Here is a 22353-nt window from a genome sequence, read left to right as displayed (position 1 = left end):
TTCCCCCCCCCCCACTTCTCATATTCATGTAAGAGAGGTATTGCAACATCTTTTATAGTAGCTATTGTAAGAGGATGGATGCTGTTCACCAAGATGATGTCTGTTGTTTTGTAGCTATTGCTTCGTTTTGATAGGTTTATCCCAGTATAAGGTACATAATTATTCTCAGGAGTTGGATTGGGACTATAGTTTTAGAAAGAGGGCACTTCTGCCCTGATTGGTTGATGCTGCATTCTTCTTTGGCATTGAATGATTTCTGCAACCTGATTGTGTCTGGGAAAGTATTCTGTTTTTGAATAAGACAGGGCAGCCACCAATTTGGTATCATTTTTTATTTGTCTTTATAATTGCCTCTATGATACTATGAAGCACTGTAGGCCGAAAAAGAAAGCAAGCAAGCAAGCAAGCAAGCAAGCATTTCCATGACAGATGGAAGCACCATACATATAATCATTACCACCACAGACATTGTGGCAGACTTTCCCAACCTGGTTCCTTCCAGTTGTTTTACATGTCAGCTCCTGTCAGCCCCAACTAGCAAGGCCAATGGTCAGGAATGCTGGGGGTTGCAATCTAAAACATCTGGAGGGCACCGACTTGAGGAAGATTGCACTGTGGTGCACAACTTGACTGTTGTGGGTTAGCTAGAATTACCCAGAAGTGAGTAATAAAACAAATCATGAGAAAGGTATTACTGGTATTGCTATCTTGCCTGAGGAATTTGGAGCGTATCTAGCCCTTCAAGCTGCAGTTGCACTGCTGCTTAAGTTATCATAAATTCCTTCCAGGAAGTCTGCGGATTGGTATTTCTGTGAACCAACAGATGATTTCAAACTGCAGAGTGCCATAATCGTCAGTGCTTTTCACAGAATTCCTTGGGGTTAGCCATCTAGCAATTGTTTGTTTAAACAAAGTGCACCACAGGTCTTGTCAAGTAGCCAGGGCAGTTGATATTTGTGGCAATCCTAGTTAAAAACAGGTGTGGAATCAGGCCTACCTTCCTGTTTACTCCTTAGCTCAATGAAGAGTAGAGGTAGGGCCAGCATTGAGGACAGGTGTGCTTGGGCACCTGTCAAGGGCAGCAAGAGCTCCCTGGGGTTGTTCCTGCTCTTTGCCATTGCAACCTGCTTGCTCACTACCTCAGACAACAGTGTTGGCAAGAGGCAACAGCAAAAGGTGCCCCTTCCTGCCTGCTTACTGGCTTTGCCTCCCAAGCAAGCAATGGGTTGCAATGAGAAGGAGGAGAGTGAGGAGCAAGAGCAGCTGGGGACAGGCACTCTGAGAAGACAGACCTGCTGAGTAGGGGGCCTACGGACTGTGCCTTGCCCAAGGGCCCTCACAAATCTGGAGCCAGTGCCGAGAGACAACAGAGTGGTCACTGCAGTGATTTTGTGCAAGGAACAGAGTGAAGTGGTACAGTCTGCTTTCCCTGGACTGTACCACTTTTGGACAACGGTGGGGGAATTGCATAATTGAGTACCTCAGAATGAAGAGAAAATGTGGGAAGTAAGAGTACTGGGGAAGAGAGGTAGCTGCTTCCCCCTACTCCCATGTCAAATTCTACACAGCTGAACCAGCTGCTCTCTCTGCTTTATCCCCTCTGTAGTCATGGATCCCTCTGTCACACTGTGGCAGTTCCTGCTGCAGTTGCTGGAGCAGCAGAGCAATGGGCATCTCATTGCATGGACATCCAATGATGGGGAGTTCAAGCTGGTTGATGCTGAAGAGGTGGCCCGGCTTTGGGGGCTGCGAAAGAACAAGACCAACATGAACTATGACAAGCTGAGCCGGGCCCTGCGCTACTACTATGACAAGGTGGGGGCCTGCTCCCTGGCTTTGCTGCATCCCCCTTGTAGTAGGCCAGGGAGTCCTAGGTTGCATGCATGGTTGCTGTCTTGCTTGCCCCTCCAGTCCAGTCTTTTCCATTCCCAGTGAAGGAGCATGCATTGGAACATCAAAGAGCATTTGGGCATGGGCATGACATCTTTGTCAATGTATCCACAGAGAAAGAAGTACAGGCAGAGCCGTGCACATCTTGGGATTTTGTGCTGCCATGGAATTGAATATCATATGCAGGGTTTGCATTCATTCCCTTTAAAGCAAGTTTCTAGCTCTTTATGCATGGAAAGATACTTGGTGCAGAGAGAAGGAGGGATAACTCCATGCTTGTCTGCCTGAGCATAGAGAAAATGGGGTTTTCTGTGCAGAGAGGTATTGAGCAATTGCTGGAGAAGAAGGGAGGAGTGGGGACCTCTGAAGACCAGGTAGAGAAACTTCACAGGCTGGATTTGGCCTTTGGCCCAGAATTTCTTCATCCCACGATTACACTCAGAGCATTAGCAGTTCCTTGCCCCTCCCAATTGCCAAAGAAAGTGTGCTCAATGAACAGATTTATGAACATGGCTTCTATAATTTATACAGGTCAGAGAATTCAGCTTTTCCTGCCGCCTAATTTTAGTTTAATGTGGCACACACACACACACACAGAGCACAGAATATATGCAGCCTTGATTGCTTGGCACACAAAAGCAGTTCAGGGGTCAACATGACATCTGGGTATGCCTAACATCTAGCAAGTTCCAAAACACATGAGCTATTTTTTTTCTCAGCATCTTTTCCCAGAAAATATCACAGACAGAGCTTCAGCTGTACATGTAACGGATGGCACTTTGTCACTGTACCTGATGCTGTTCTAATTCTGTCGCTCTCTGCTCATTCCAGAACATCATCCGTAAAGTCAGTGGGCAGAAATTTGTCTATAAGTTTGTCTCTTACCCGGAACTTTCCAGCATGGATGGCGTGAAGGATGAAAGCGGAGCCAAAAGACCTGATCAGGTCCAGAGTGAAGCCAAAGTGGGCGATGGGGCATTTGGAGCCCCCAAAGCCCCCCGTGGAGGTGGGAGTATCCCACGCAGCAGTCGGAATGAATACATGCGCTCCGGACTTTATTCCACATTCACCATTCAGTCACTACAGGCTCCTTCGCCTGCTGGACGGGTCTCCCGCCTTGAGTCGGAGCTCTTGCCTGTGGTGCCCCCACCTGCTGCTGTTGCCCCTGAACCACTGTCCCCTTCCCTGGCCCCGGTGGAGGATCTGCCCCAGTTGCACATCAGCATTGAGGAACCAGAGGAGTCCCCAGAGCCCCTGCAGGTGAGTCGCATAAGCAATCTCAGTGTGTTGGCGGACATTTGTGGGGATGGATGTCAAGAGGCTCAAACTGCTATTGACATGGGAGGACAGAAGGACTTGCTTCCCGCTGACTGATGGCCAGAGAACAAGGACTGACCGAGGTGCTAGAGGCATAACTCAATAAGCCAGGGGAACAAGAAGTCACTGGTTCCAGATTCCAGGGTGCTCTCAGTGGGCCCCACTCCCTGAGGGCCTCTGCCCTCTCCTTGCCAGCAGCCTGACATGCAGAAATTAAGCAGGTGATGTTTCTGTTGTTCCATGTGGAAAACAATAATTGTTTTGTCTGTCGGGCCACTTTCAAAGGCACAAGGTCTTGGTTCCAGATTTTCAACTTCTCTCTGTAAGTCTGTACTGTGAAAAGCAAGAGTTTTGTTTAGCTCCATAACACTACACTTGCTGCCTTTGGCAAGCTTTGGCTGGTGTGCCATTGGAGGCCCTTCCCAGAGAAGGTAGATATGGCTGTGGCAATTGATGCTTTAATCATCTGCATGGGGCTGCCTTTCAGGAACTTTCTTTCCTGCCTTTCAGGGAAATGTAGCTAATGAAAAATCCTCGTTTGTTTCCAGGCACAATTCAAGATGCTGGTGCTCAAAGTCTGCCTGCTGCCATATTTCCTTGTTTGCAGGTTAAATTGTGCTTGGGAGGGCCCTGTTCTGTATCCCACCACCAAGAAACATTAGCTTGTGGGAAGATAGCACAGGGCCATTTCAGTGGCTGCTTGTAGAAATCTCTCACTAGGTGGGTTAGTTAGGCTCCTTTTTGGCCAGTTTTAGATGGGTTGTTAAAGCTGTTTTGTTCCACTTTTGTTCAAATGATTTTTACACTGCAATCGCACTCCCTGATTTTAATGCTGACCTTTCTCCTCTTTTTAATGAGTTTGTTTAAATGATACTTGTACTGTTTTGCATGTTTGGGGCACAGTCCTATCAATTGCACCCTTGATGCTTGTAAGTCCTGAAATGCAGAGGCTTAGAAACATCCAGTACAGGATGGATGGAGCAGATTCTCTGTGTTTGCACAACTTTTGCTCTGTGTTTTAATTAGATGGCTGTCTAGCTGAGGCATCATGGACAGGGAGGGTGAAAAGTAGCAGGAAGCCTCACATGCTGGAGTTCCCAGTCTGTCCCCTTTACTCCTCACTGAGGTCACTCTCCTGACCTCGTGGAAGCCACAGGTGTAGTTCTTTCTGCACCAGCTCCAAGAGGAGGTGAGAGAGCTTGGGGCAGGCCTTTGCAGCTGTGTTCCTTGGGTCTGGGAATGGAGCTGGCCTCCCAGATGATATATAAGGTCCATAGGATTGCTCTCCCACACATAGCCTTTGGAGCCCATTTAGGGCCAAAAAGTGATTCATAAATAATGTTATAAATAGATGAACAAATAAACAAATAAATGTTGGAAAGTAGTGCTATTTTGTCTATTTATTGCTGCTATAAGGACAATATAACTTGTTGGGATGTAACTAACATAACTGGAATAGGAGCCAAAGAGATGTGGCAGGACCAGGGAAATGTAAGTCAAAGAGAAAGCAAACAGACAAGACCAGGCAGGATTGGGGTGGATGTCATATTCAGAAGAAAGCTAACTGATAGAATCAGATAGGGCAACTTAGTGCTCTTTGGATGTTTTGAACTTCAGCTTCCATCAAGCCCAGTCTGGGGTGGCCAGTGGCCAGAATTGCTGGGAGTTACAGCTGGAAACATTGGAAAGGTTCCAGGATGAGGAAGGCTGTAATAGGACAAGGAGAAAGAAAGTCTAAAGCAGGCCTTTTCTGGCCTAGAGGCAGACTATGAGGCACAGCAAAGGTGCTCCAAAGAAAGTTGCTGGCGATGCTTCTTTGCCTGCTGTGATTCATCCTTCTTCTGAATTCTGGATTCTGAATTCTTCTGAATTCTGGAGATGGGCAATGGGGGGATGGCCCCTCTTGTTAGCATCTTGACAGAATGCTGGATTATTCTGTCCATTTGTCCATCTGTCCATCCAGACCATTTGAGTGGAGCCAGCAAAGCAAGCCCAAAGCCAAGGAGAGTAGGGAGAAAAAATAGTAGTCCCAGATTAGCCTCACTTAAAAGCAGTGCAGGATTGGGGAAGGCTCCCTTAAGGCTGTGGGAGAGAGAGTTTTACCTGACAAAGTATTCCGACCACACCCCTGGGGGTTCTTCTTCTCCTTCCTGTCTAGGTCATTGTGGAGCCTGCCCCACTGGAGACTCCACCACTTGATGAAAAGGTGCTGGTGAAAATGGAGGAGAACCTTGACCTTGATGAAGAGGCAGCTGCTTTGTTGGTTTTGATGGATGCTGGAGTAAAGGAGGAGGCGCCCTCTTCAGAGAAGCCTTCCCTGGAGAAGGCGTCCCTGGAGGCCAAGCTGCCAGAAGGGGATGCGCTGCTAAAAGAGGAAGCTGAGTCCCCGAGCCCAGCAGCCACATCTCTTGAAGTGCAGCCCCAGAAGGGCAAGAAGCCCAAAGTTCTGGAGCTGCCTTCTCTGCCAACCCAGGAGAAAGTGAATGCAGCAGTGAACAGCCTTCTGGCTCCAGGAGGGACAGGGAGCACCCTGACTCCAACCACGGTGATTTCTTCCCATGCACTGGTGAGACCTCGTTTATCAGCAGGCCCCTCTAGATTTCACTCCGGAGCAGGAATTCTTTCCAAAATTGCGAGTACAGCCAGTCCCTGGGTTACAAAATGAGTTCCATTTCTGAGAATGTCTTTAAGTTGAATTTGTGTGCAAGTCAGATCATGTACAGTTGGCCCTCCACATTCATGAGGGTTGGGGCACAGGACCCCCACAAAACTGGAAAAACTGCTAATATCTCTAGGTCCTCCCCAAACTCATCGGTGCCTTCTCTTTGCACCAAGGAAAAGCTAGAGAGATTTCCCTTTCTGGATGGGTGGGGCAAGATGGCATGCTTTGGAGGCCTTCCTTGATCCCCTTTTGCTTCCTCTCTCTATGGTGATGCTTTGGAGGCCCTCCCACTTTCCCTTTTCACTTCCTCTCTCTCGCTGATGATGGCAATTTTCCACAGTAGGTCTTTAATTTGAATTTTTTAAATTAGTAGGCTTTATGGCAGTTCATAAGCACATAACTCAAACACTTGTAACCCAGGGACTGCCTGTATCCATTTTTATCAGGGACGTGCCTGAACTAAGTGGGATAGTTAACATTTCCCAGGGCATCGACTGTTGTTTTTACCTCATAATAACTATACAATGAGTGTAACTCATACTTCACTAAGGTAGGAAATGGCAACTGGGAGATTCTAACTACCACTATTTTGACCTTCACTTACCAGTCCAGAAGCAAGGGCTATGTGGGGAAGGGACCACTGGCTGTGGCAAAAGGGTTCCAGGCAGCCAGCTTCATAATTGGGTGCATTTCCACTCTTGCCTGCCAGTAAACTAACTGCATGCAAAGGAGGACAGCTTTTTGTCCTGTCAAAATTCCCTCTTCCATGTAGATACAAAAGGTACAGCAACCCTGTCCTCATTTAGCCCTGGCCATTGCAAGTAGCTCAAGCAGCAAAGTATTGAAAGAGTGGGAGGGCAGAAATGTGCATATCGTGCTGCCTGGGGATGATGGAAGTCGTAGCTCAACATTTCTCAAGGGCATGGGATTGGAGAAGGCTTCTTTAGCTCAGCTGCCTCTGTCTACTGCTATCTGGCTCACATGGAAAATAGGGCAGGAAAATGTTCCTTTGCCTTTAATGCCATGGAAGAGATGCAAAGTTGGCAGACACACTTGATCCTGCCTCCCTGGTTTCCTCTGTTCCAAACCTTAATCCATCACCCGTGCCTTCTTTTCAGTGCCATGTGATGGCAACATAGACCAATGGACTGAAAGTTGGTTGGATCCTGGATTGACTGGAGAACTGTTTTTGTTCTTGTTTTACCTTTCTGTTCGGTTTGTGACTTCTAATTCTTCTTTGCAGACCCCTGTTCTGCTCACCCCAAGCTCTCTGCCACCCACCATCCATTTCTGGAGCACCCTCAGTCCCATCGCACCCCGCAGCCCAGCCAAGCTCTCCTTCCAGGTATGGCACGAGATCCAAGTCGTCGAGAGGAGTTTGTGTGCGTATGTGTATGGTGTGTTGGGGAGCTTGAGGCCAGGGTTGTTGATGGTGGGCAGAACCAGACAATAAGCTGAGTATGAGGAAGCAGAAGAAGAGAGTCTGGTGCTGGTTGACAAAGGGCATATGACACTGCGGTTCCTGTCTCATGTATCTGCAATCCTGCTAAGCAAGTACGAGTCTGATGTGGATTTGGCATGAGTTTTGCAGAGCATATGTTCTCCCTGCCAAGTTTCTAAGCTCCATTACTGAAGAGAGGAAATTGGAAATGTGTGCATAATGCCTAGAAACCAAATGGCTAACCTCGCTTGGTGCCTCGAGTGCAAGATGTGGTCCTCAAGCAAAGGACACCATCTTCAGAAGGGGCAGCTGTGCTATGGAAACTTGGTCCGCTCCATCTCCCTTTTCCTGGGAGAGCCACTTCCACGCCCTTCCTGCTGCCCTGGTGCTGCTTCAGGAAAGGGAAGCATCCCTCCCCCTTTACTCGAAGTTCTTGCCATTTGTGCTGTGGCCCTGTGGCAGGAGAAGGTGAAGGAGGAAGCATTTCGGGTATTTGTACCCACAGCTGAGTTAGGACTAGGTGAAAACTGAAATGAAATGGATCTCACAGCCAGAAGCTTGTGTTGGAAAACTTCTGAAGGACATAGCATGAGGAGCTCTATAGGAGACTTGCTTCTCTTAGAGACATTTTGGACTCCTTCCTTAAATCTTCAGTTTCTGGGGGCAGAGGGGGGGATGAAAAAAAGAGACAAAAAAGAGTTGAGATCCCTCTGTTCTATTTAGTGGAGATAAAAGAGAAAACATTTACACAATCTTCTACTAAACTGCTCAGGAGGTTGTGAACTTCACATCTCTTTGACCATTTTCATATAGGTTTGTGCTGTTTTGTATCAGTTTATAGTCCCCTTCTCTATGTGCCCTTAATCTCCTACTGCACAATATGTTTGGCTCTGCAACTTTTTGCTCCTGAAGCCTTCCCCAACTTGGTCCCTCCCACCCCAGATGTGTCTGACAACAACACCCAACCTCCCCAGCCAGCATGGCCATTGTGACCAGGTTGAGAAAAGCTGTGGTATTTCACATGAAGACCAGATGTAATTCATGCCACATCTGGGGATTTGTCATGGCTGTGTGGTAGCTCTGGTTTGCTTGTTGCCCGACACCCCTGCATCTTAGAAACTTTAGAAATAATGTGCTATTCCTCTTCTTGGCTGTTCTCTTATCCTTTAACTTTCATTGGAACAGACTACTTAGGGTGCAAACTTATGGCCTCCTGACACTGTCTGCAGGGTGGGCACCAGATTTTTTGGAGCCGGGGCTCTGAAGGCAAACTCTTACCTGCCCTTCTCACAGCTGTCACAGAAAGAACTGTGCTGGCTGTCTCTTCAAGAATGCAGCTGGGCTTCAGAGAGGACAAAAAGTGGGGGCATGGGAGGAGGCTAGGCTGTCGCCTTAGCCCGGTTCCCATTGGTGACCCAGCCTCCTTTCTTCTCCCTCCCCAGCACTAAATCTAGATGGCCAAAACCAGCTGTCCAAAATAAATATGCAGGGCCTACCACAGATGTGCAGACTCCTGAGTTTAGAAGCTTGTATCCATCTGCCTTGGAGTATACTGGACTGTGACCTTATTCATTGATTTGAGTATGATGAAATTGTGCCACTGTATCCATTCATCTAGAAAATTTGATCATATTGAAGCCAGACTAGGGAAGACTGGCATCCTATGGCTCCCAGATGCTTTGGGCTACAACTCTCATCATTCCTTACCACTGGCTCTGCTGACTTGATGAGAGTTGTAGGCTAGAACATCTCAAGGGCCACCAGCTGGCTAAGCAAGACCCAGACATGCTACCTTGCAATCCTCTCTTAAGGTTCCTTTAGTCAAACAGTGCTGAATGTATTGCAGCTTCTGTGAGTGTCCTCGTTCTTATTTGCAATTTGTTAAGGGAGGGGAGACAAACAAGTCTACAGTACTAAAAGTAAAAAAATGGTTGCAGCCACGGAGTGCATGACAATGGCTTTTGCACGGAGGCTTCTGCATAGCCAAAGAGGCCTTTTCATTGGTTAGAAGGTGCTTGCTTAAATGAGCATTGATGGATTTTCTTAGCTGGTGGCTTCTGGCTACTGAGCAGCTCATCTGCCTATTAGGGTGGGGATGCTGGAAATTGGTGGGCAGGTTCTCCAGGTAGCCTGCCAAAGGAACAGAAGTCTGAATTTTGTAGCAGTTGAAAAAGAAAGCCCTTGGGGACACTGCTTGGAGGATGACCACTGCCTGCATGGAAGTTCCATGCTCTTATCTCTCAGATTGTATATTTACTTTTTAAAAATATGTACGTTGGTGCTGGACATAGATGTTCAAAAGCAAACTGGGGTGAGGGTGGTGTGCAGTGAGCCCCCAAGATAAGCTGTTGGTCTCACTATTTTTCAACAGGAATCCACCACCTGCTCTTCTGTCTTACTTCAGGGTAGGAGGGGCTCCCAGAAAAACTGATTTCAAACTGGGAAAGGTGGCTGCTCCAGTGAAACTCCTTGGGTGCAGCTGACGCTGAGCAAACTTAATCCAGCCTTCCCCCTTACCTGCCCTTGGCCCATGCAGAAGCTAGCACAGGCGTGTTCAGCCTTTTTCAGTCTATGGGCCAAATTCCGTTTCAGAGAAGTTCCCAAAGGCTGCATTCTGGGGTGGGTGGGCAAAAGGGGTGGGGCAAAAGAGCAGCTTATTTTAGCTGAAAGCTTTTACTGGCAGGAACCAAACCTTCAGGCCTTTTAGAATGGGAGGAAAACTGCACAAAAGCCATGAAACCATAAAACAATTGTGGTTGGAGGAAAGGGGGTGGGGCCAGAGGAAGTGGGTGGGGCCATCTGGGAAGGCCAGGGTGGACACCAGGAAGGATGTCATGGAGTGAAATGAGAGAAATGCTGGTCTGGATGCACTTTTTACAAACTAGTACACATGTCCAGTTGGACAATTTACTATTTCTGGGTGGAGAATTGGTGTGTGTAAAATACTTCCTGTGATAAGAAATAGATGGGCATAGTGAGAACTGGGGCAGACCAGGTGTGAAACCTGAGGGACAACATGTGGAACTTGATGTGTATCAACTATGGATGAAATGACATATTCCATGCATATAACAGATGCATGTAACAAATCCCAGAAAAAAGAAGCTTCTACAGGAGCAGAGGAAGGACGGGGTGTACATTAACCTTTTCTCCACTCTGCCCCCTTTGTTTCCTTTTGCTAAGCTTCCAAATATGTGTCTGTAAACTTGTGTGTAGAATGGAGCAATGCAGAAAGGATTAAGTTCCCCTGCTTTTGCATTCCAGGTTGCTCCCTCTCAAAGCTGCTGCTCCATAGGAAAAACTGACTTACGCTTTTGTTATCCTTTACACAGACGGTAAACTGTTTCTTCCTCTCCCTCTTTTCAGTTTCCCAGCAATTCTAGCTCACAAGTTCACATCCCCTCACTCAGTGTGGATGGACTCTCCACCCCTGTAGTCCTCTCTCCTGGCCCACAGAAGCCATAGAGTTTTCTTCTCTGCACCACAGTATCCCTTACTCCTGCCAAAGAACTGGCTCGAGTTGCTTTCCAAGGATCTGGGATTACTTATTGGGCTTGACAGCCATGTGTTCCTTCATTGACTGGAAGAGCCATTTTTCAGCTGAGGACCAATGCCCGCTTGAAGGGTGAAAATGGTGCCACAAGCAGGTTCATCCACTGGCCTTGGATGTGCCAGGAATTTCCTCTGAAGCCAAATGGTGTCTCCCTAACACCAAGAAGGTCGTGTGTTGCACTCGCCCTCCTTCTAAAGTTACGTATGGTCTTCAAATACCTCTTTGGAGGCAAGAGGGAGACAAACCTCCTTTATTTGGTCTCCTTTCTGAATAAGAGGTTGCCCATAATTACCATTTCATGTGATAATATGGGTTATTTTTTTGGTATTCTGACATGGTATCTAATTTCTTAATGACAATGAGTATGAGTGATGGTCCAAAGTCAAGAAGACCACCTATCTTCTCCCACCAACCAAGATAAATTGAGAATCTCATCTCATCCCATCCCTTCCTCCTTGCCATGGTAGGTTTTAGACAAGCTTACTAAAGGAGCAGACCCTGCAAGCCATGTTTATTTTGGCTGAATGTAGAGGGTAAAAGTAGCATCAGCCATATTTGTTTTGGCTGGGTAATGATTTAGACTATGGATGGACAATTATCAGGACATTGGCATGAAGCCATCCTTGTTGTGGCTGGATATATAAGTCAAATAGTTTCAGCCACACTTGCTTCTGGCTGCGTGGGATTAGGAATATCAGGGTTGGCCATGTATGTTATGGCTGAACAAAGAAGAGGAAGCACTGTTGATCATGTTTCTTCGGCCTTCTTGAAAAGAAGGGTATTGGAATAGGTTACTTTTGATTTGGTTTGCCGAAAAACATAATTGGATGTATTTGCTGTGCAACACAGTGGGAGGAAACGCTGCTGCTCATGTTTAGTTTTTCCACATAAGGTAGCAGTGTCAGCCATGTTTGTTTTGGCAAACAATGTTGACCAAAAGTCCTGTGGTTCACTGAGGCAGGGATGTTCTGGCACTTCATTTGGATATGTCATATGCTCACTTTGACATCAAGACAACAGCTGAGAAAGTTTTTATTCCCGCCCCCCATTGATGTACTTCCTAAAGGTCAAGGGTTACCAGTTCGTCAGCATGGAGACCAGAGAACAGAAGTTCTGTCTACTAATTTCAAGGCAAACTTTCTCTGTGCGAAGAATGGTTTCCTTAATTTATTTCCTGATGATCAAAGGTCACCACAGAGATGGCCAACGGGGAAGTCCTACTGTCTCAACATTTGAACATTTGACTGTCTCTTTTGGTTTCGTTTCCTTCATCACTGGAGAACTATCAGGCATCAGCTATCTTATGAGGGAATTTATTGCTGATTGGTTACTAAAAACAAAGTCAGTTTCTTCCAACTCTTGAGTCATTTTAGAAGCATCAGTGACAGATTTCCACCTTATAGTCCCTTCATTTCCTTCAAGAAACAAACAAAAAATGTGTGTTCATGTGCATGGGGGGGGGGGGGTTCCTTTGGAAATAATGGAAGCCCTACCTCTTTCTACAGGTCCTCATGTCCTTCTACATGCATCATAAGGGATTTCATGACTCTCTACAAAAGGGCTGTGTCTCTTTATGAGGTGGGTTCATTATAACTCAGATCCTCAGATGACGAGCATTTCATCACTTGTTGATTGTGGTTTTTGAGGGGTTTTCCCCCATAAGCATTTGTTAATGATATGGAGGAGATGCCATTTCAGAAATATCATATGATTCCTAATCAGAATTCCTGGCGCCTATTTTTTCACAGAGTATATATATCTATATCTATATATATCTATATATATAGATATATAGATATATATATCACAATTTTATCTATTATCAAGAAAGTCATATTGCAAGAAAAGTAGTTGATGGCTTAGAGCTATATTTATCTTTTTGTCTGTCCATTTTTGATATCTATTTTTAAAGTGGGGTTGGGGGTGGGATGAGACAAGAGATTTCTTTGAAAGCAAAGCGGGAAAGGGAAGCGCTTGGCTCCCCGATTGAATGTGAGCATGTGCTTTTGAGTGGAAAGAAGACTATAAGGCAGCAAATACTGTTCAGAGCAGTGGTTTTCAGAATGTTCCCAGAAGGTTTCCTCAATGTGAAGTTTAGTAATACTGGACAAGCTCCTCTGTGAGATAATCTGCCAACCATTACTGATTTCCCCTGTAACTGTAGCTACATGGGAACATAGAAACAGAGTGAGTCAGAAGGGGTCTCCTGGGCCATCTAGTCTGACCCCTGGCTCCAGCTGGCCCTGCTCACGACATGCCCACCATGTGTGTATCCAGCCTATCTTTGAAGACCCGCACTGATGGGGCCTCAACCACCTCCCATGGAAGCCCATTCCACACCCTCGGGGTCCTAACTGTCAGGAAGTGCTTCCTGCCATCCAAATGGAACCTTGGTTCCCTGAGCTTTGCTCCGTTGGAGCGCGTCCTGCCTTCCTCTGCAGGGGAGAACAGGTCTCTACCCAAAGATTGGGTATCTTCTCAAATATTGGAACATTGGGTATCTTCTCAAATATTGGAACATTGGGTATCTTCTCAAATATCTCCCCACACACACACGCACACAACCTGAGACTCTCCAAAACATTGGGCTACAACTCCCATCATTCTAGGGTTGATGAGGGTTGTTGTCCCAATACACTGGGACAGCTCCAGGTTGGGGGAAGCTCTTTTAGTGGGGATGTTTGGAGCAGGGGCATGGCCCAGTAGGCCTTGCCATGTATTATGGAGTTGGGTGCACTAAAGCAGGTCCTGCCATTCTCTGGAATATTTAAGGACTCAGTGGCAGATGCCCAATGGTTCTTCGGCAGGGCCGAACATTGCAGAAGAGGGTTTCCTGAAGGTAGAAAAACTTGAAAACCACCATTGATCAGAGTTAAAACCAAGGCTGGATGAGGGCGCCAAACTCTGAACTTGGGTCACAGCAAACATGTTGATGAAGAACAGCTTCGCTGGGCAAACTCAGAGCGATCGGGCAGCAGACCTGTATCCTTCCACTGGGATCTTCCCCAGTCACACTGAAGCAGGCCAAGGGGCCCAGCTGAAAAAGCGAAGGAGGTGTGTACAGAATCGTTCCTAACCACTGGGCTTACATCCCACAATTTGTCATCTAAGGTGCTTTTTCCAGCAGCTGAGCTGCCATGCAGGACATGAGTCCAGTTGTAAGAAAATTATCTCAGGAGACAGATTATAGGGATTTAAGCTAGGCACATGGCTCACCAGAGAGTTGTTGATGCCCACTCCTCTGTTCTTAAATTTTGCTCCATGCGCTCCTTCGATTCTAAAATCATTGCTCCTTTTTGATGTGATTGGTGTGGATCAAAGTTTAAAAGACACAGATCTATTGTTTTCGTATCCAGTTTTGGCCATGATGCAGGGTGCTTCCAGACAGAGGGGCCCTAGTGCTACAAGTTGGAAGCTATCATGTAGCAATCCCATCTTTTTTTCTTCACAGATTTCCAGCAGTTAGAAAAAGAACCGAAGGGGTGGTGGAAAAAAATGGGAAACATATAAATGGAAGAATATATTGACTGGACCTTCTGTAAAATTCTGTGAATTAAGCAGGGTGATGGCATGATAAAAACCTCCTCTGGAAGCATCCTTATTTATATCCAATCATAAATGTAGAAGTAATTAAGATAAACAGACTTCATTCTTTCAAGTTTGTAATGTATTGAATGTATTCTTTCAAGTTTGTAATATAAGGTAGAATCTGCTCTTTAAAGAGTTAAAGCAGATGAAATGGATTTACATTATGGCAAGAGAAAGCATTGAGACTGGTAATTGACAAACTTGGCCCAATAGCATCATAGATGGCTGATTTGAGAGGCTTTAAAAGCAGGCAATTTTTAACCAGAAAGATACGGTTAATTTTAATCATCCCTTTGTGTAGCATTTAACAGTAATAATAATTATACTTTTTTGCACTTCCATATTGCCTCCTCCAGGGAGAAATCTAAGTGCTTTACAAGGGGTGGCTTACAGATTTATTTAATAAATTAGGCACTTTGTGTAAACAGCAATCTGCAAATCAATCAGGTACAAAGTGTTATTATGGTCAAATCACGTGTAAACCTTGTGTAATTTGTGTATAAAGTAAGCTGTGCTTTAGAGCAAACTGTGAGAACACCATGCATAAGCCATGAGTATATAATGGCAAAACTTGTGGGGAACAAAAATACATTGTGGCTGAGCCCAAAGGCATAGAAGCTGCTGCTGTGTAAGCCACCAGCACTTACCATGAGCGAGGGATGAATGTGTGTAACCCACTAGTATCATCATGAGTAAGCATTTGTAAACAATGGACTTGCAGTGTAATTTCATCAATAACCAGTGGTTTTGCTTTAGCCATCCCACATGCAAACCACGGGTAAGCCATGAGTAAATAATCAGTAAAACAGAAATGTTGTTTTATGTAAACTGTAGGTGAAATATGGTTACACTTCTGAGTAGACCATATGCAAACAATGAGTAGGTCATGTAAGCCATGATTGACCTAAGGTCAAGCCATGTTGAAGCCTACACAATGCTTAAACCATTTGAGCATGGTTTTCTCAAATCATCGGCGCTCTCTCTCTAATGCAGGTGCCATTGGGCTTGTCCCAGTTTTATTGAGAGCACCCAGCTGAGTAGCTTTACAAATGATTTGCCTAGGATGGATGGGCCTCTCTGCACTCTCCATCCTGAAGCTCTGTCTTTGGGGTTAATTGCTTGAAAGTCCCTGGGGGACTTGGGAGAGCGTGGCTCTAGGGAGCAAAGTGAAGGCACTGAAGTCCTATGCTTTATTTTCTCTCTCTCTTCAACGTGCGCAGCTTTCAAAAACTTTGTGCTAGAGTAAAACAATGTTTGTAGCCATATATTACTGCTGATCCATGTGACAAAAGGATGTGGCGGCATGTTCAAAGAGTAATAGCAAAAGGTCGGTAGAAAGCAATCTTGCAGGAGATTATGCACTCATACATATTCTAGTATGCCTCTCTTGCTCACATTCCGGTACTGGCAAATTGAGAGTAATTCCGTGGGATCAGTGAGGCTGTATTTCTTTATGGTCAATGCAATCAAAACTCTAATCTACTTAATGTGGGCAGCCTAAATAGACTAAAATATTGTTTTAATCAAGAGTCTCTTTACAAGTCACAGCCTGATCCTATGTAGAGTTAAGCATGCTTAAGCAAGTCAGTAGGCTTACTTAAAGCAGTGTTCCTGAGACTAGCTGTTGGCATGCATTAAGGATGGGCAAACTGCAGCCCAGGGGCCAGTTTAGCTCTCTTGGGTTCCTGGATGGTCTTGCCCCTTTCCCTTGCCTCCATCCCTCTTCCTCACTCAACAACCATGTGCTGTTGAGTGAGTTTCCGAGCTTCAGCCTTCCCCCCTTCCCAATTTCAAAAGATGGAAATACCTCTTGTAAGGCTTAACTGCTGCAGGGAAAGCTTTTGATTGACAAGTGCTGGTATTTTTGGCCTCACCCACCCTGGAATGTGGCCCACAGCCATTTCTCAAAAATAGAATTGGGCCTTCAGACTGGAAGGGTGCCCCTAGCCCTGGTCTTCACCAATGGTAGAGTCTGACTCTTTCAGCCCCAACATCATGGGGAGAATGAAGACTAATGGAAGGTGTTCATGTGGCAGTTATCAAACCAAGAAGCATCAGTGGATTTATCAACATCTAATACCAGGAGGTGCCCTTCTTGGAAGAATGCTGAGAGGCTTAAATGTAACTCCTCTGAACCAAGAAACCAAGCAAGCCCTGTTCTGTGCAGCTCCCTTCTGCTCCTTCCCCATTCTGTTTACTCTCATACCTTTCCTTTCGATGCCGTAGTCCTGCCAGGGCTCAGAGGACTGCAGGGCTGCCCTTCTTGACTGGCCAGGATATTGATTTTATCTGCCACATCCCTTACTTACCGTTTTCCCTCTGAGCTTAGCTGCAATCCTTACTTGCTAGAATGGGGTGGGGAGAGATAACAATAGATTTTTTGAGCAACAAATGAGCTACCCCTATTGTAATGCAGGGTATTTTGGAATGGCCTGGTCTTGAATGGGCAGTGAAGACCTACTAGCCTGCTCCTGATGGAGAGAAAAGCAGCTAGAACTGGTTTGTTCATAGCATTTGTGAACTCTCCTTGGTGGAGAGTTATGGAGACTGTAATGATGAATACCCACACTTCACACTACCACAGCATCCCTGTTCTGCATGCCATTCTGAAGTTTTTGCACCTCATGATGGATGAGCAGGGAAGGTTTCTAAAACATTGCTTCCCTTTTTCCCCTCTTGATGAAACCAGCAGCTGGTTTGTGGAGCAGCAAGGGATGGCATTGTATTTCCTCTTTTCTCCTCCCCAGCTAGACCCTGATTTGTCCATGTGTTGCTTTTCTCACACTTCTCAATCTGCAGCTCTTATGTGTCTTGGGCGCTGGCCTGGGCCACCTGTAACAAGAAGCCAGCATGAGTGAATTTTCCTGCAAGCCTTGTTGTTACAGTGGGAGGTATCATTTTGAACATTTTGGACATGATGGATAGCTTCTAGTTGCATGTAAACTGAGGAAGGGTGGATTGTTGGGGTGGATGACAAATTACACAGGACTGTTTTAGCGTCATGGGTGGCTTGTTAACCACCACAACAACCCACCCTTGTTAGATTTGCACATAACAAGAAGCTATGGGGTACCCCCACTCTTCCCAGATATTTAAAATGGCAGCTGCTACTGCAACAAGAAGCACACAGTAGCTTTTGGTTATGTGCAAACCAGGCCAGACTCTAGCAAAACTAGAATGCTGGGAAGTGGCTTGTATATAGAGAAACTATGGAGTTCTTTGTACATAATGCAAAACAACCATGGATGAATTTACCTGTGAGGAGCACCATGGCTGCCATTTTGAATGTGTAAACAGTGGCATGCTTGTAGCTTGCTACATTCTGGAAATTCTGGAAACACTTGGAAATTCAAGTGTTGTGGGTTGTTATATGGATAGACACCCTCCAGTAACTCATAGCTTGTTTTAGGGCTGTAGGAGTGTTTTCTGTCCCCATAGACTATCCATGGCACTGGATTTGCATGATGCGGCAAACCAAGGCAAGCAGGAGCGCCTGGTGTGACACTAGAGTCCCTGCAGCTACATTCCACCATGGGGGTTTGCCTGAGTCTGCGTAACTAGGATGATGGGGGCAGATTGCAGTTCTTTCCTCACCCTTGCTCACCGACTCCCCTTCACTGAACGGAGAAGTTGATCTGGCTTCTCTTAACCAACTGCAAGATTCTGCAAAGCTATTAATAAATAGGCATCTTTGTGCTGAGCATGTGAGGGGGCGTAAATTGCACTCTTCTGGGGTTCCTGATAGATGAGTCGGGATTATCACTGTCTGGGATAGCAGATTTGTCCCATCCCAGAACTGTGTATGAGTGCAGAACTCACCTTTTCTCCATAAGAAACAATAGCAGTCATTCACCTTAAGGAGAATGCAAAGGGTGGCGCTCAGTAACACTCTTGGGGTGGGCTGCCCTTATCCCTTGGCCTTTCGAGAACCAAGGACTGCTCCTATCTGCAATTCCTTGCCCTGCATTCACTTTCTTGGTCACATTATACTGTGACAGAATGTTGAAAACTGACTTTTATATTTAAGATTCCTGAAGCACTTTTTAGACCAAAATGCTCTGTGCTCTGCTGGAGAGGGGGGTGGGGGTGGAGATCAGCGACAAAGTAGGACAGGGCTCTGCTCTTTAAATGGTTGCACAGACTAGAATATTCTGGAAGATGTAGCTTTTTAATGTAGATGATCCTTCAGTTTTAGGTTTGACCATATCCAGAAGAACCTCCTCTAAGTCTGATAGCACAGGGGTGCATCCCCAATTAAGCATCATGAGAAGTATTATGGTGGGTGGGTGTGATTTCCTCCCTCTCCTTTGAAAAGGGCTTGTGATCGAGTCAGCCTGAGAGGCATATCACCTCCAAACACAACACTGGTTTGACTTTCAGGCTCTTAGTTAAGGACCTGGCACCCCTGATTCCAGGAGCATTCCCTCCAAATTGGTAGGAAATCAGCATATTGCAGTACCTAGCACAAGTCTGCGGACAGAAGCGACATTTTTGCCTTCCTCACTTGAACATGCTTCCCTTTTGTACTTGGGGACCCAGCCAGTTTTGCTGGGTCTGTGCTGTTCAGGATTTCTCTTTCTATCTCAGTGGCACTTCGGGTCCTACAAAGTGCCAATGTGGCAGGGATTGGTTGAGACACATGGGAAGGACAGGGCAAAATCCAGGGATTCAACATTTTTGTCTGAAGTGGACACTCTGCTGGGATCCTTCCCCTCCAAGGGGAGCTTCTGCAAGAAGCTGGAGCAGATCTGCTGCAGCGTCCTCTTCCCTGATCTTCTTCATTGTTGCTCTGGTCTTGGTCCCTGAGCCAGGGGTGATGAGGCTCAGTCCCTCTCTGGTTACCTCTGCACTGGGGCTTGGATCCTGTTTTATTTTTTATGATGAATCTCTCTGGGATCCTGCCCTGTAAATAAATTTATTTTTCAACAAAATGCTTTTGTTGTTGACTCGTTCTTTCTCTCCCTAGCAGGTCACAGATCCATCAGTCCCTTGGAAGCCTTTTTCTTTCTTGGTCTACCCCAGTGGTCTCCAAACTTTATTGGGCTGCTGCCCCCTTTCCTCTTGGGTGACCATCCTAGCACCCACACACCTCTTTCTTTGTATTAGGTGTATTGCTGTACTGCAAATTTAAAACAACCAATCAACATGTTCTACATCTTTCCACCACCCCCAAGGGGGCAGTACCACCCACTTTGGCTTTGGGAATCATTGGTCTACACAATTCATTTAATCTGCCCCACATTCTGGGGAACTAACCCAGGCTGCTTCCAGGGTTAGTGGCTTTTTTCATGGCTTTTTAATATTTTGGCCCCATTGTTCTACCTTGCTCACAGAATGTTACGGTGCAGGGTCCAGATGGTGGTGCCTTCCACTCATAGCCCTCCGCCATTTTTTCCCACCATTCCTTCCATCATTTTTCTTACCACTGAACATTGGCCAAGGAAGATAAAAGGACAGAATAAATGCACAATGCCTTTTGACTGGCAATGCTAGAAACCTTCCACTTTGGAACATCCCAAAAGTAACATTGTACTCAATACATGTACCTCAGTGCACATGCTGTTTTATAAGAAACATGCAACCAAGACAGAGGTTCCTGTTCTTACATGAGTAACAATGCTTGATACAGGGCACAAGTTATTGCCCCCTCGCCCCTAGCAGGGGCAGCCTAATCCTGCCTTGCAACTTATTTTAATGATCAGAACAAGTGAATTCCTGCTGCTTCTCGTTCTTTTCAAAATTCTCCAAAACTGGTGACAGCTATTTCTCAAATGGTTCCTTCCTGTGATAATATTGCCAAAAGCAGTTGGCTTGGGTGGGTGATTTTCAAGTGAAGACAGTTTGACAAGTGGATTAAAGAATTCATTTTCTCTGCTCCCTTTTGGGGGCATATTGAGGGCATTGCAATGGAGAAGGGATAAGACAGGGCTTTTACACCAGACTGATCTGAGATGTGTAGCTTGCCACTAATGGGAAATGAGTTCTTTGGGGTTTTTTATATTGTGATTGCTGCATTCCCCAGATTTAACCCTGAGGAGCACTGCCCAAGTATATGCTAACACCTGTATGGGTGGTACCTGTGATGAGTGGGACTACAGCGGCCATCTGTGAATTGCCCTCCTCCCCAAAAAGGACTTGCATCATCCAAAAAGGAGGGGGAAGAGGATGTGAGTGCATAAAAGGTGCACTCACAGATTTATAAGATGAAGTGGAAATGAATGCTATAGCTGAATAGAAATGTACATTTCACCATTGTAGAGAAGGCTGTGACCAGGTGCCTAGGCTGCTGTCCAGCTGCTAAGGATGTATGGGCAAATTTAAGGTTTCGGCCACTCTTCCATCTTACACATTTTATTTTTAAATTGAATTTGGGCTGGACAGCCCTCCAAACAGAGGATGTCTTGAAATAGAGGACTGTTCTCTGCAAATCAGGACACATGACTACCTTAGGTGACACTCATAGTGCTCAAAGTGCTCCTCTACTAAAACTGCTGAATTAGGGTGATGTTTAGAGAAGGTGAGGGGGTCTACCATTAAGCGGAGGCTGGTAGATCCAAAGTGAATGGAACAGGGTATCTAGTTTGGGCTTGAGTGCAAGCTTTTCTGGAGCTATCCATGGTGCTGAACCCTATTCCCAAATAGGACAGCTCCTTGACGGTTCAGGCTGAAACCTGGAGGGGATATACTGCCCCACTGATATTGCTGCCACCAGGCTCACCTGCCCCTGTGATTCAAATCCTGTAAGATTGCTCATTGTGAGCACTTATATTGCAGCCAGCTCACTGATTCTGTGTGCAGGTTATTGTAATTCTAAGAATAAATGAATGCACTTATACACCTGGTGTGCCTGTCAACAACACAAAGCCTTTTGCAAAGGCAATCAGGCGAGAGACTGGGAAGGTACCCAATGTGGACAGCCTTGCTGTATTTATTCTGGGACAGGCAGACCACTGATGCCTCACCAAAACCCAGGAAATGCATCAGCAAAAACAGAGCTCAAAAATAGGGTAAAATTTGCATGTGCTAATATATATGCACTACCAAATTTATAAATATATTTGTTTTATTTTTATATATATATATATATATATATATATAAATGCCAGCTTAATTGGGAATGTAGCCCAGAGTGTTCCTCTAAACCAAGGATGGGCAACCTTTTCAGCAACCTGGGTGTTGTAGGCAGTGCAAAAAGGTGGGCACAACTGTGCTTGCATGTATATTGTCCCTCCCTGCCCCCCCAACTCACACACACAAGGGGATGGAATGCCAAGGGACATGGCAAAAGACTCTCCCCCTGTCCCCCAACAGTCTTGCTGGCTTTGGGACTGCAGAGGTGAAAGCTTTCTTTCCCCACTGTCAGTGGCTCCAACTGGATTGGTGCTTCTGAAAACAGCGATCCAGGATGCTTTGGCATTGTTGAAGAGGAGGCTTTGGACCTGCAGCAACCCCTGTTGGGAATCACTGCTTCCTTTTCACCATTAGCAGGAAAAAAAATAGCAACCCTAAACTGTGTTAGGGTTGCCCTGCCAGCACAAATAGCAGGGCCAAAACAGCAGCTTTTTCCTCATCTCAGCACATTCAGGAAACAGTTGGGAATACTTGTGCTCAAAGGAGCTGTGGCAAGGGGGTGATGTGGCCCATGGGCCAAAGGTTGCCCACGCCTGCTTTCAGCCTGGGTCAAATCCTCTTCCTACCACTTCTGCCTTAACTAAGCCACTTTGCCCCCTTACTGACATACAAAATGGCACCCTTAGAATCCTGCCCTGGCATCCCAAGCAAAGTTCCCCCTTGTGCCAGTCTGTCCACTCCTCTTTCCCCAGGCCATCATGGTCACTTCTGCTTCCTCTCCCCCAATCATTGTTGCTTCCTTCATCTTACATACTTTGCCTATACGGTATT

General features: G+C 46.0%; 1 protein-coding gene across 5 annotated transcripts in view; it reads left to right on the top strand.

Moving 5' to 3' along the window:
- The window catches only part of ELK1 (ETS transcription factor ELK1), a 71013-nt gene that overhangs the window by 2994 nt on the left and 45666 nt on the right, over positions 1-22353 (top strand). For 2 of the 5 annotated variants that reach the window (XM_044431196.1, XM_044431195.1), the window contains exons 2-5: positions 1607-1815; positions 2722-3150; positions 5366-5773; positions 7113-7214. In XM_044431196.1, the coding sequence (XP_044287131.1) occupies positions 1607-1815; positions 2722-3150; positions 5366-5773; positions 7113-7214 (1148 nt within the window). Of the gene's footprint in view, positions 1-1606; positions 1816-2721; positions 3151-5365; positions 5774-7112; positions 7215-10676; positions 12588-22353 lie in introns of those variants that run through there. The other 3 variants (XM_044431194.1, XM_044431192.1, XM_044431197.1) reach the window with 3 other exon arrangements.

This window comes from Varanus komodoensis, unplaced genomic scaffold (assembly GCF_004798865.1).
Source record: "Varanus komodoensis strain SLA01 unplaced genomic scaffold, ASM479886v1 scaffold22, whole genome shotgun sequence".
In the NCBI taxonomy this organism is placed as follows: Eukaryota; Metazoa; Chordata; class Lepidosauria; order Squamata; family Varanidae; genus Varanus; species Varanus komodoensis.
The sequence above is the reverse complement of the archived record's forward strand: the minus strand, read 5'-3'. Positions and strand labels throughout refer to the sequence as shown.